Genomic DNA, 14,710 nt, shown 5'->3' with positions numbered 1-14,710 from the left:
ATAAGGTGCCACTAGTGTTTCACATCGCCATACAGAGGGCATACATAGGAACCGTACAGGGAGACAACACATTACAGTAAATAAATAACAAAAATAGAGTACAAGTAAAAAGAGTGCCACAGTTCAATACACATTACAGCTTAGATGTAAGTAGTGAGGACATAATCAACGTACTAATAGAGGCTGGTGGCCAAAGATGGATAAAGATGAAGATGTGGACAAAGATGGTGGCTGAGTGTTTCAGTAAGTGACATGTGAAGAGAAGAGGGCTTTGACAACAGGAGGGAAGGGGATCCTGCTCTGAGAAGCTTACAATCTAGTGTACATTGCTGCACAGGTATATGACAGGTGTGCATTGCTGCACAGGTATATGACAGGTGTACATTGCTGCACAGGTATATGACAGGTGTACATTGCTGCACAGGTATATGCCAGGTGTACATAGCTGCACAGGTATATGACAGGTGTACATTGCTGCACAGGTATATGACAGGTGTACATTGCTGCACAGGTATATGCCAGGTGTACATTGCTGCACAGGTATATGCCAGATGTACATAGCTGCACAGGTATATACCAGGTGTACATTGCTGCACAGGTATATGACAGGTGTACATAGCGGCACAGGTATATGCCAGGTGTACATAGCTGCACAGGTATATGCCAGGTGTACATTGCTGCACAGGTATATGCCAGGTGTACATTGCTGCACAGGTATACGCCAGGTGTACATTGCTGCACAGGTATACGCCAGGTGTACATTGCTGCACAGGTATATGCCAGGTGTACATTGCTGCACAGGTATATGCCAGGTGTACATTGCTGCACAGGTATATGCCAGGTGTACATTGCTGCACAGGTATATGCCAGGTATACATTGCTGCACAGGTATATGCCAGGTGTACATAGCTGCACAGGTATATTCCAAGTGTACATAGCTGCACAGGTATATGCCAGGTGTGCATTGCTGCACAGGTATATGCCAGGTGTACATAGCTGCACAGGTATATTCCAAGTGTACATTGCTGCACAGGTATATGCCAGGTGTACATAGCTGCACAGGTATATGCCAGGTGTACATTGCTGCACAGGTATATGCCAGGTGTACATTGCTGCACAGGTATATACCAGGTGTACATTGCTGCACAGGTATATGCCAGGTGTACATAGCTGCACAGGTATATGCCAGGTGTACATTGCTGCACAGGTATATGCCAGGTGTACATAGCTGCACAGGTATATGACAGGTGTACATAGCTGCACAGGTATATGCCAGGTGTACATAGCTGCACAGGTATATGCCAGGTGTACATTGCTGCACAGGTATATGCCAGGTGTACATAGCTGCACAGGTATATGCCAGGTGTACATTGCTGCACAGGTATATGCCAGGTGTACATAGCTGCACGGGTATATGACAGGTGTACATAGCTGCACAGGTATATGCCAGGTGTACATTGCTGCACAGGTATATGACAGGTGTACATAGCTGCACAGGTATATGGCAGGTGTACATAGCTGCACAGGTATATTCCAGGTGTACATTGCTGCACAGGTATATGACAGGTGTACATAGCTGCACAGGTATATGACAGGTGTACATAGCTGCACAGGTATATGACAGGTGTACATAGCTGCACAGGTATATGCCAGGTGTACATTGCTGCACAGGTATATGACAGGTGTACATAGCTGCACAGGTATATGGCAGGTGTACATAGCTGCACAGGTATATTCCAGGTGTGCATTGCTGCACAGGTATATACCAGGTGTACATAGCTGCAAAGGTATATGCCAGGTGTACATTGCTGCACAGGTATATGACTGGTGTACATTGCTGCACAGGTATATGCCAGGTGTACATTGCTGCACTGGTATATGCCAGGTGTACATTGCTGCACAGGTATATGCCAGGTGTACATTGCTGCACAGGTATATGACAGGTGTACATTGCTGCACAGGTATATGCTAGGTGTACATTGCTGCACAGGTACAGTACATTCCAGGTGTACATTGCTGCACAGGTATATGCCAGGTGTACATTGCTGCACAGGTATATGCCAGGTGTACATTGCTGTACAGGTATATGCCAGGTGTACATAGCTGCGCAGGTATATGCCAGGTGTACATTGCTGCACAGGTATATGACAGGTGTACATTGCTGCACAGGTATATGCCAGGTGTACATAGCTGCACAAGTATATGCCAGGTGTACATTGCTGCACATGTATATGCCAGGTGTACATAGCTGCACAGGTATATGCCAGGTGTACATAGCTGCACAAGTATATGCCAGGTGTACATTGCTGCACATGTATATGCCAGGTGTACATAGCTGCACAGGTATATGCCAGGTGTACATAGCTGCACAGGTATATGCCAGGTGTACATAGCTTCACAGGTATATGCCAGGTGTACATAGCTGCAAAGGTATATGCCAGGTGTACATTGCTGGCCAGGTATATGCCAGGTGTACATTGCTGCACAGGTATATGCCAGGTGTACATTGCTTCACAGGTATATGCCAGGTGTACATAGCTGCACAGGTATATGACAGGTGTACATAGCTGCAAAGGTATATGACTCACACGCACGCGCGTCTCAGTTTCCATGTGGCGGGGCGACGGGAACCTGTCCTTCTCCGATTCAGGGAAACGGACAGGGTTACGGGGGTGCGGGAGGCGGTGGGGACCCCGGATGACCGCCGACAAGCTGGAGGGGACCCGGGGGCAGCCGTCGGAAGGGGACGCGAGTGCATCTCGTGCGCGCACGTCCCCTTTTGCAGATACAGATGTCAGGTGGCGGGGGATGGTGGCTGGCGTCCCCATCGCCATCCCCTGCAAAGACAAGCCCGGCTCCATCTGTATATCCTGTATATGCACTAATTCTGCTATGCATATCTTCACTAATTAAGTTTGAAAAGACTAACAAATACTAACAAACAGTGAATATACGCAGGACGTCATAGGACTCCCTATAAATAATAATAACATTGAATAAGGACATTCAATAAAAGCTGTCCCCTGCCTTACAGCAAGCTATGCCATGTAAACAGATCATTATCTGATTACTAACCAGGTTGTTGCTACTGATGAATTTCTTCTTTTCTTTTTTTTAACTCTTTATTTATATAACAAGAGCTGAATAGACCACACAAATAAAATCCGTAATAAACAATTAACAAACAGCTCTTCGTTATTCAAAGATACAAAATAAAGTGCAACAAAGAGTAAAACAGGCAAGAAAAATAAAATAAAACAGGGTGGGAAAGGAAGGAGAGTGGGAAGGGTCAAAATGATAGGCAGGATCGGACAAACGGAAGAAGATAGTATACAGATCACATGTTGAATGACATTAGCAGTGAAATAATACACATGGGAAGTGGAGGGATCCGTGGAGGACCCGAGGGTAAATCACCAAAGGTTTGTCACCAAATAAAGACTTGAATGGGATGGGAGGAATAGGCTGGGATCCAAGGTCACCAGACCAAATAACATTTATGGGGGCAATCGTGCTAAGAATTGTCTTATGTCTTTATGTTTAATTATATATTGATGCGTTATGAAATTTAAATGTTGATTTATTTCTATTTATATTCTATTTTTTTTTTTTATCATTGTCTCTGAAGGCCACAAATACAGCCTTATATTAATCTTTATTAAACACTACTGTTCCAAGTAACTAATTAATGATTGACCTATGTGCAGTTTTTATTTTTTTTAACTTCTTTAATAATAAAGCAGCCAGTATTTAACCTGCACAGAAACAATACAACTCCCCCAAATGTAACTCTCTGCACATGTTAAATCTGCCCCACCTGCAACGCAGCACGGTTTTATCCATTAAAGACGGAGTTTGCTTTTGCAAACCAACCTGAATCACCCCAAGATTAGACCAGAATTATGAATTAGATTAATTATTAAATAAATGAATGTATTGGAGACTTATCTATTGGAGCACCTCCTTTTAGGTAACCATAAGTCAGAGCCACTGTATATCCTCATTTACCCCCGAGCTATTTCCGTGTGTTTTGGAGACGGCTGACCAACCTCATTAACATCCACTGGATGCTGTAAGTTGATTTTCTAGTTTAGTTCTTCTTCTCACAGTCTGTGAAGCTGCCGGGAGATAGTGACAGGGAAGGGATATGTGAGAGTGCACCTACCTCAGGTCCTGTCTTCCACCCATAGTGCATCCAATCCCCCCCCACACACACACCTCCACCTCCTCCACCTCCTCCTCCAGGAATCCACTCTCCTGATGTTCACTCGTCTCTCACTCGATCCTACAGGGTTAAACGATGGCGAGCGGAGGACAGCAGCTGATATTGCACCTGTGTCTGCTTCTCGGGAAAGGTGAGTCACACACATTTATAATCTTACAGTATTCCACTGTAATTCACACTGCAGAACATGTAGCCTTAGAGAGAGATAAAGTGGCGATGTTGATCGGTAGCAACAAGTCCACTCCTGTCATTTCATAGAATGGGCTACTGTAGATAAGTGACAGCAGCTGGTTATTGGTCACATCTCCACTCTATCTACAGTGTCTCCGAGGCTCGATACATCTCCCCCTCTGTCTGATCGATGAGAAATATGTATATCCTGCCAGGTACATACCGTAGTGATATATCCTGCAGATTATTACATTACTGACCCCGCTAGTGATCTGCAGAACATTGCTCCGTTCCATCATCCCAAAGTGATACATACACACACATTATGTATCTAATGTGTGTATATATATATATATATATATATATATATATATATATATATATATATATATATATATATATATATATATATATATATATATACACACACACACACACACACACACACAGTATATGCACACACACTCACACACATTGTTTGGGGGATTTGTTACAGATGATACTTTTTACCAACCATTTTGGGCGACAATTGAAATATTGGGGGTCATTTATACATTCAGTAATGGTGTCTATAGCAGGAGTTCCCAAACTTTTTTGAATCGCGGCGCCCTAGAGCATCAAAATATTTTCAAGGCACCCTTAGGTTAAATGCTTTTTATTGAGAAATTCTGGAAAAATATATTAAATTAAGAACATTGTGTTTATATGTCACAGTTATCTGGTGAGGGACAGGATAAGTACATTGTGTGTATATGTCACAGTTATCTGGTGAGGGACAGGATAAGTACATTGTGTGTATATGTCACAGTTATCTGGTGAGGGACAGGATAAGTACATTGTGTGTATATGTCACAGTTATCTGGTGAGGGACAGGATCTGCTTCTGTTTGTCCACATATAATATGGTTGGCAGCCACCAGCACTGGTTTTGCCAATAATATGAATTGATCCTGGTCCACCAACCCAAGGCACCTCTGCAAGTATCCTGAGGCACCCCAGGGTGCCTAGGCATACAGATTGGGAACCATTGGTCTATGGACACTATTGATCACGAAGCAGGTCACCGAACCCATTCCCAAAGGGGACCTGCACATGTGCATAAAAGACTATGCACAGTCCCACAACCATCGGGACAGAACCGAACTTGCTATATAGCCAGCAGATTAGAAGCACCCATATACTGAGACGCCACGCACCTTCTCCTGAGAGTCGGTATCGGTGTGTGGGCAGTGGGGGCAGTAAGCTGACATGTTGCGTAGGGTGCCGAAATACCTTGTACCAGCCTTTCTCCAAGCCAGTAGAGATCTGAGGGAAGCATTGGTGGTCTGGGTACTGCGGCCGCTGAACGAGGATTATTGAAGAGGTCTATAGCTGCAGAATATTGCACCTCAGCCAGACACTTAGCGTAGAGGAGTAATACACTGCAATCACTTTACCCAGAGGCACAGGCACCTGTTATACAGTGGGATTACAGCCTCTTCATGAGAGTATATAAAAGTTTATGAGCAATACTGTGCTTTCAGTGAAGACTAATTAAAGCGACAGCTAACAGCCATTAGTCATTACAGGTAACGGACGCAAGTATATTACAGTGGCCTTATAACTGTCTAAGGATGGGGGGGGGGGTTATAACCGGCTGATCAGACAAACAGCCAATCTGCTATGTACACAGCCGCTGGTCATAACATGATGGCTGCAATAACACAGCAGAGATTACCCGGAACCAATCCCATCTGCATTTTGCGATCCCCCGCAGGCATGCAAATGGATGTTTTGCATAAAGGTGGCCATACACATGCAGATTTATCTTCAGATCTGGCTGGTTGGAACAAAAACCTGGTTATGGATGAGAGCAAATGACAGTTGACCATTTGCTTGGAAATGCTGGAAAACTGACAAACTGTCACTCATCCATAACCATGTTTTTGTTCCAACCAGCCAGATCTGAAGATAAATCTTACTAGTGTATGGGCACCTTGAATCTAGCAGACTGTGAGGCGTTGTACTGGCATATGCTGCTTGTGAAGCCAGGACTCCTATTGGCTGTCTGCATCTACTGTTGAGGATTGGTCACTCGAGTCACAGGAGTTGGAAGATGGCGACGCCCATTAAAAACCGCACTGAGAAATAGCCACTGAAGATGCATTCAGACACTGGCTAAGGACAGGATGCTGGAAACATTGGAGACACAGGTGCTCACCAAGCATCTGTAGGGATAGAACACAGGGAGCACCAGGGATGCAACCATCCACCCAGGGGCGGATTGGGAACTAAAACCAGCCCGGGAAATATCTTGAAGCAGCCCGGGGGGGGTTGCAGGGTTTTTTTGGGCGTGGCCTAGCGATAAGGGGGCGTGGCCTATTTCAACGAGGCCATGTCCCGTTTTTGCCGCTGTGGGGGCATGGCTAGTGGCTCAATATTGTTTGTCCTGACGACGGGGGAGACCCCAAAACATTCACCTGGAATAAACCTTGTCCTTCTTTCACCGCTACACTGAGAGTCCCCGAGTGCCCATTTCTTCCCTGCACAAAGAACAGAGGGGCGCTCTATGGTGCATGTAAATGATATATTTATTTCGGAGAACAAACACTCCTTCAAAAAGATAAAAGCAAATGCTCGTACCAACATAAAAACAGTGTTGGCTGGTTACCACATGATAAATGTCACAATACCACGGCAAAGCTGCTCCAAGCGCATCTCCACTGGCATCGGATCCACAGGAACACACAGACGCTGGATTGCGCTGGCAGGACTTGGAAGCCGGGGGCCGGGGACACGCAGGCAGAAGACAGCGCCGGGACACAGTCAGCACGGGTATCACTGACCACGCCCTAACGCGTTTCGTCAGAGATTTGTCAGAGGGCGAAGTCTCTGACGAAACGCATTAGGGCGTGGTCAGTGATACCCGTGCTGACTGTGTCCCGGCGCTGTCTTCTGCCTGCGTGTCCCCGGCCCCCGGCTTCCAAGTCCTGCCAGCGCAATCCAGCGTCTGTGTGTTCCTGTGGATCCGATGCCAGTGGAGATGCGCTTGGAGCAGCTTTGCCGTGGTATTGTGACATTTATCATGTGGTAACCAGCCCACACTGTTTTCATCTTGGTACGAGCATTTGCTTTTATCTTTTTGAAGGAGTGTTTGTTCTCCGAAATAAATATATCATTTACATGCACCATAGAGTGCCCCTCTACACTTGTTGCCAGGTGTTACATGCACATAGCCAGGGGTGTCATGCTCATTGCTAGGGGTTTCCTGCTCATTGCCAGTTGTTACATGCACGTAGCCAGGGGTTTCCATGCTTGTTGCCAGGGGTTACATGTACGTAGCCAGGGGTGTCATGGTTGTTGCCAGGGGTTACATGCAACAAGGCCAACATGTAACAAGGCCAAGAGCCTGGTGCTGGTTCTTTAAATATAGAGGGACTCCAGAAAAAAAACAGACCAGTTCCTGTTTGTAACCATCCGAGTTGCTAATCGTAAGAAGCTGCCGATCTTAGTAATTTCTCTCCGATTGTCTTTGTAGGTGCATTTCATTGCAGTGTCAGCTTCAGCCATAATGATTGTTTTTGCCATATGACAGGGCCGGATAAAGATTTGTGGGGGCCTCTACTTCTGGCAATGTTATTAAAGTGTACAAGGCCTGATTCAGATGTGGAGGCTGCTGCATCCGCTATTGCATGGGTCTTCAAACTGTGGCCCTCCAGATGTTGTGGAACTACATGTCTCAGCATGCCCTGACAGTTTTGGCATGCTATTATAGGAAAAAATGTGGCAAATCTATGTTGGAACATGTAGTTTCACAACATCTGGAGGGCCACAGTTTGAAGACCCAATGCGCTATTGGGCCTGTTGCCAAAGTAGCGGCTGCGATAATAAGATAATGCCAGTATCAGCTCTTCCCAGCTGTACCTGTGTGCGCCAGAATATGCAAGCTGTCAGATGCCAAATTTCTGTGCCAGTGCACGCTGTAACACTGTCAGTGGTTATGGACATGACACCATCTACGCCCCATCACCAATCGCCCTATGGCAGATGCAATGTCTCTATCTGGCATTTGTGACAACGGCCGTGCATCTGAGAACGCAGCCCACTGCCACTGACAGAGTGTCACACAAAATCCCCAGGTCACATATACCACAGAGCCTCCGCCCCTTCCACACCAAGTTCCAGTAATCGTTCCCCTTACACATAATGCCCACAGCAGTAGCGCCACATATGATGCCCACAGTATTAGTTCCCCTTATACATAATGCCCACAGTAGTAATGTACATTACATATAATGCCTACAGCAGTAGTGTCACACATAATGCCCACAGTATTAGTTAATGCCCCATACACCCACAGCAGTTCTGCCAAACATTATGCCCACAGTATTAGTCACCCTTACACAGAACGCCACAGTATTAGTGCACTTTACACATAATGCCTACAGCAGTAGGGCCACATATATTGCCCACAGTATTAGTTCCCCTTACACACAAGACCACAGTAGTAGTAGTGCCATATAATAATAATAACTGTAAATAATAAATATAATGCCCACAATAATAGTCCACACAAACTCCCAAAGTTGTAATTCCACACAAAATCCTCACAGTAATGTTGCCCCTCACACATAACATGTCCACAGGAGGGGAGTTGGGAAGAGCTGCTGCTTCAAGCTGCCGCTGTCGCAGAGGCAGCTGTGTGGAGTGGGAGGAGAGAGGAAGCCGTGCTACACGCTGCCGGCAGTGACAGTAGGGTACCAGAGAGAGCAGGGATTACTCCTCTTCAGCCTGCAATACATGCCCTTGCTGAGTGGGTAGTGGGACTCTGTACCTGTAATATGAAGAAGTATCAGCCGCTCAGGAGACCCCAGCCGGCGGTGACCGCTCTGACATGCTGCCGGGTGACCTCACAGGGTGCGCCAGGCAGAGTACGGCGCCTGCCGCAGGAGAGTTCCATCGCAACGCCCCTGCGCGCTACTGCTGGGATGGCTGGCTGGAGGGCAGCCAGCCTATCTCCGGACCGCGGGAGCAGCTGTGTGCGCTCGCGCATGCGCACCAGGCCATCTTCATTCAGGGCACAGTGCCGCAGCCCAGCATGGAGATGCCGCGGCCAGCCGTGTTAGGGACGGTTGGCGGCCGCTTGCCTATAAAAATGTGCCGGCCCACCGGGAAAATGCCCGGTTTCCCGGTGGGCCAATCCGCCCCTGCATCCACCCAATGACACAGAGAAGATCTGAGCGACAAAGGGCTAGTGCAAACAGGAAAGTGACCAGGCTGTCGGCCTGTGATATGGAACATGTAATACAACATGGTAGTGTCAGAAGGAAATGAACAACTGTGAATCGGCAGGATTAGAGATTCTTACAGCAGACAACAGTAATAATTGGCTTACCAAAGGACAAAATGGTGGCTATTATTAGAACTGAATTATTATCCTTTAAAAACTAAATATAGAAAAATTAGAGACGACTATAAGGAGTTAAAAATGTACTCTGGATTAATTCTTCTGGGGGCCTGGGGTCACTTTAGACAGGGGGGCCCCCTCCCACTGGCCCCAACTGCACGGGAGACTATTACACTGTCAAAACACAGAGTGAAGGCAGTATAAACTTGGTCAATGGGTAACTGCACAGGGGGATTAATATATATATATATATATATATATATATATATATATATATATATATATATATATATATATATATATATATATATAAAAAAGAAGTATATAGAGTGCGCCTATAACTGTGCCACCACCAGCATACACTTCTCAAGTGGTAATACAATGATTCATTGGATGTAAAAACATTATTTTTTATAAAAATGATCTTATATAAAAGGTTGTACACAATTCCTTTGCAGCCTATGGTAGTCAAGTATTTCAAGATTTCATACACCCGTAGAATAAGTATCAGACAAAAACCAACGCATTTCGTCATTTCGACTTCATCAGGGGTTGCTAATCTACAATGCACAGAGGTAAAGCCGTAAAAATAAATAAACCCCTTTATAGGGATAGAAAAAGATCTGGAGATATATACATACCGAAAATCTGGGTATAAGAAATTAATCGGTCAATGAATATCCGTTTTACTTGAATTCCTTACACTGGTAAAGATTCACTCCAATCTAAAAAAATATTATTGCATAATTATTGTAGAATGAGCAGGGATGAGGACATTAATATAAAAAAGTGGAACTACAGATGGAGCCGGCCTTGTCTTTGCTGTGGATGGCGTTTCTACTGCCATCCACGCAGGCGGCCGGCTCCCGCCAGGGGGCACGCGCACACGAGACGCCCGCGCGCCCCGTGGCAACAGAGCTCGCTGGGGGTCCCCGGTGCCTCCCCTGCCGTCTCCACCGGTCACCCTCGCCGCCCCGACACCCCCCCCCCCCCATTCTGGGACGTGTGTGTGTGTGAGACGCACGCACATCCCAGTCTCTATCTCCGGCGCCACCAGGCCAAGGGATCTGGCGAGCGCCGGGGATAGATTAGACCAGCTCCATCTGTATGCGGGATGAGGATACATACCCAATGGAAGTAACAGTAAGATATCGCTCAGATTAAATACTGTTAAAATCGTTTTTAGTTAGAAATGTGAAGATGGATCTAAAAAAATGACTGGGACATAGTCCAGGGCAGATAACTAATAAATGTGGTACAACATATACAATTATTTTTCATAGGTACATTTTAACAACATACAGTATATGATGGCTCATAGGTGTAATCCACCCAATGATACATTTTAGCAACATATAGGTTTTGCAAGTTACAGAACAATATCAGCTCAACAACAAATTTTACATAAAAATAAAATGAGATATAATAGTTATAGTACAAACAGTGAGACTCGTCAGGAGTAAAGCATCATAGCATACCTATGGCAGAGGGCTCACTTATTACATAAGAATACCGATATGTGGGGCATCTCATTTAGGGGAACCTACCAGAGACAGTGAACGTGGTCCAATCCTCACCAAAGCTGCAAGTGAGTGAGAGGGTGAATGGTCCAGCTATATATAGCGCCTATGAAAAAACATCACTTCCGGCCACAGGGAAAAACGATTATGTTTGAAATCAGTCTAAATACTGATAGCCACATTATCGGCACCGGCGGCGGGCATCACGCTAACAGCGGGTGTCAATCCCTGCCGAGAAGGCACAGTGAAACGCCTCTCCAATTGACTAAAAAGTGGTGACCGCGCCCGTGTGTTCCAGCTTGCATATCAGCAAGTCTGGAAGCCTAGTACTTCTACTTCCGGACTTGGTGACACGCAAGCTGGAACGCACGCCCACGGACACCACTTTTTACAAAACCTTTAGCTAAAAGAAGTTTTTTTAAATAAATGGCAACCACAGGGGGCCCCTTGATAGATGGGGGGCCAGTGGTACTGATACCCTGAGCACCCCCCCACCCCCCCATCCTTGCTTGCTCCAGATTTGCATTTTATAGATATTGAACCACATACAGAGCTGGATTGGCCGTAGGTACTGTATAAAGCGCGGGAAAACCCCAGTGGGCAACATTGTAAGAGGGTCCATTCCATCCTCCAGGGGTCAGATTCTAGATTGTTTACTCAAATTATTTATTGCTACCTTACTAGAGGGTCAGTAGCTTGGCGAAGCAGCACCACTGATGAACTGGGAAGCTTGGTGGTTTGTTTTTATGGAAACTACACCAAGATGAGCCCTCTTTCCAAACAATGCAGCAGCCCCACTACCACAAAAAGGGGGTGCTGTTCTTTATAGGAGGACTATATCATCATTACTGGTCAGCCATGCCTCCTCTGGTGGCTTGCCACACCCCTTACCTTGGGCCTTTACCACTGCATTCCCCAGTAAGCCCTACATTCCCCACAGTGGCGTAACTACTGTAAGGCAGCTCCAGCAGCCACTTGGGGGAGCAAGCAGCATCAGGGTCTGTGTGGGCGCCGGCACCCACTCGACGCTCTGACCTGCTGCCTGCCGCTGCCCACTGACTGAGCACCAGAGGCGAGTCAGCCGCAGCGCGGGTGGGGCCTTGGCAGAGATGTCAAATTCCCTCACTGATTCAATTGACTGTACACAGAGCCGGTCTCTCTTCTTCTCTCCTGCTTCAGCTTCTCCGTTTTGTGTGTGATGTCATCACATCACACGCTGGGGAAACACGCTGGAGGGGGGCGCCACAAACTTTTTGGCAAAATTTATAGTTACGCCACTGATTCTCCAGTCCATCACTGCACATCGCAAAGGGATTCTGACCAATCTACTAACAATTGAGGATCGTTTTTAGGCAAAGAAGTCTTCACTCGCAGCTGAACCAAAGGTGTAAAAAAAAAAAAAAAACAGTACAAAAGGGGGCATCAAGTACAAGAAAGCAAATAGAACAGATCTACAGTGGTTTTATTTAACCCATCTATTGTTGCCACACCCCAAGAGGAATTGCAGTCTTATCAAAGGGCCAATCTTTTGTATAAACAGACAGACAAAATGTTGTGTTTGCGAAATGGAATTGGTTCAGATTTTTTTCATCATAAAGATTATTTTGCAAGAGAGAATGATGATTTCACAATCAAATATTCCATTCAAGATCAATAGTAACTTTTTACCCTGTTTGTATAAGAGCCTCAATAAAAACATCCATGCACCTTATTACTGTTTATAGAGAGATGGCATGAGTCACATTTACAAGGAATGCAGGCTGGAGAATCAAGGAAGTACGATAACATGATATCGATAGGGCGCTGGATAGAACAAGCTGTTTTATGACCCAAGCAGCAGAAAAAGAAAAGGGGTGTCAGACCCAGGGTCAGCGGCAGTGTAAATGGGACACGCCGTGTCCCTTTACACAGGACTTCTACCCAGGTACTGACCTGGGTAGAACATGGCCAGGACCTGGGTAGAGGGCGGTGTAAATGGGTACGCCAAGTCATCTGACCCGGCTCCCATTTACATCAATGAGGGATGTCCAACCTGCGGACCGCAGTGTCCGCAGGTTGGACGGGGGGCACACACAGCCTCCGCTGCTGTCTGCTATACTCTGCAGACAGCAGCAGCGGAGGAGGTGAATGGATTCCTGTGTGCGGCATCCATTCACCTCCCGGACGACGGCTGGGGGGGGGGGTTCACAGGGGCTTGCCCCAGTGCAGCGGTACGGGTCCCAGCGGCGGTGATCAGCGCATGGAGATGACATCATCTCCAAGCGGTGGCGGGGGGCTGTGGGTGGTGTAAATGGAGCAAACGCCCAGCGTTTTTGGTGTAAAAGGGGTATCACAAAGCAGATGAAAGGTGGTTTGCTGCGCTTAAATAATACAATATTTGATCATGTAAACATAAATATAGTTTTAATAAACGGAACTAACAACATTACAATTATATACAGGTTGAGTATCCCTTATCCAAAATGCTCGGGACCAGAAGAATTATGAATAATGGATTATTCAGTATTTCAGAATATTTTTATATTGCAATGATGTATTTTGAGGTATCTTGCATTTATGTTGTACAAACACATCAACCACACGTAATACACACAAATGTATTTTCAAGGATATTATAACGTTTTTAACCTCTTCTAATGTAATGGGGCTTGTCAGAGATGCATGAAGATCTGGAGAAAGTTGAGGGTAAATCATTTGCGTCCAAGTGGGGTTGGTGTTACTTGTGTTTAGGGGCGTTGAGGAGACAGAATTATCATTTGAGGGAGGATCTTGTGAGGAGTAAATGGATGCATAAAAGGAGGACAATGGTTCCGAGATTTGTGCATTTGTTTTCGTTAGTGTACCGTCTGGGTATCTAAGGGGATGTACTAACATAGGGGGTCTAGAAGAGTTTAATATATTGGTGAGTAATTTGCTGGTTTTGTTTCCGAACTTGTGAAATCTATAATTGGAAATCAATTGTTGTTTGTCTGTTAGCGATTGAAGGGAATCATTCATTAAAGACTTCGCCTGTTGGTACTTTAAGTTATTTGTGGGAGTCGGGTGGGTTATATAATTGGAGTAAGCCTCTGTAAGGGATTCTTGGAGGAGGCGGTAAGATCTAGACTTTTGGCGTCGGAGGTAGGATTCGTATTTAATTATGGCACCTCTTAATACTGCTTTCGCAGTCATCCAGAATATAGGGGGATTTGTGGCCAGTGTTTCTTTATTATGATTGTAGTACTCTGACCATTCTGTGTCTACAAGTGTAATAAAAGGGGGGGGGGGTTAAAACTGCTGGGAATCTCCAGATCTTATATGAAGATATATCTTTGGTGATCTGTATAGAGACATGTATAAGTGTATAAGTGCATGGTCTGAGAGAAGAATTGGATGGATCTCCGCTTCCGTGACTTGGGGGAAAAGGCAT

The 14,710-nt window shown here is 45.7% G+C and overlaps 2 protein-coding genes across 5 annotated transcripts in view; one reads left to right on the top strand and one right to left on the bottom strand.

Moving 5' to 3' along the window:
- The window catches only part of LOC146019740 (uncharacterized), a 781,584-nt gene that overhangs the window by 233,125 nt on the left and 533,749 nt on the right, over window positions 1-14,710 (bottom strand). The window lies entirely within an intron of this gene.
- The window catches only part of LOC146019734 (hepatitis A virus cellular receptor 2 homolog), a 94,557-nt gene that overhangs the window by 13,349 nt on the left and 66,498 nt on the right, over window positions 1-14,710 (top strand). For all 3 annotated transcript variants that reach the window (XM_083152248.1, XM_083152246.1, XM_083152249.1), the window contains exon 2: window positions 4,292-4,355. Coding sequence is in view for 1 of the 3 variants with exons in the window: in XM_083152249.1 (XP_083008375.1) it covers window positions 4,301-4,355 (55 nt within the window). In the remaining 2 variants the exon portion in view is untranslated. The remainder of the gene's footprint in view (window positions 1-4,291; window positions 4,356-14,710) is intronic.

This window comes from Crinia signifera, chromosome 7 (genome assembly GCF_055691185.1).
Source record: "Crinia signifera chromosome 7, ASM5569118v1, whole genome shotgun sequence".
Lineage (NCBI taxonomy): Eukaryota > Metazoa > Chordata > Amphibia > Anura > Myobatrachidae > Crinia > Crinia signifera.
The sequence above is the reverse complement of the archived record's forward strand: the minus strand, read 5'-3'. Positions and strand labels throughout refer to the sequence as shown.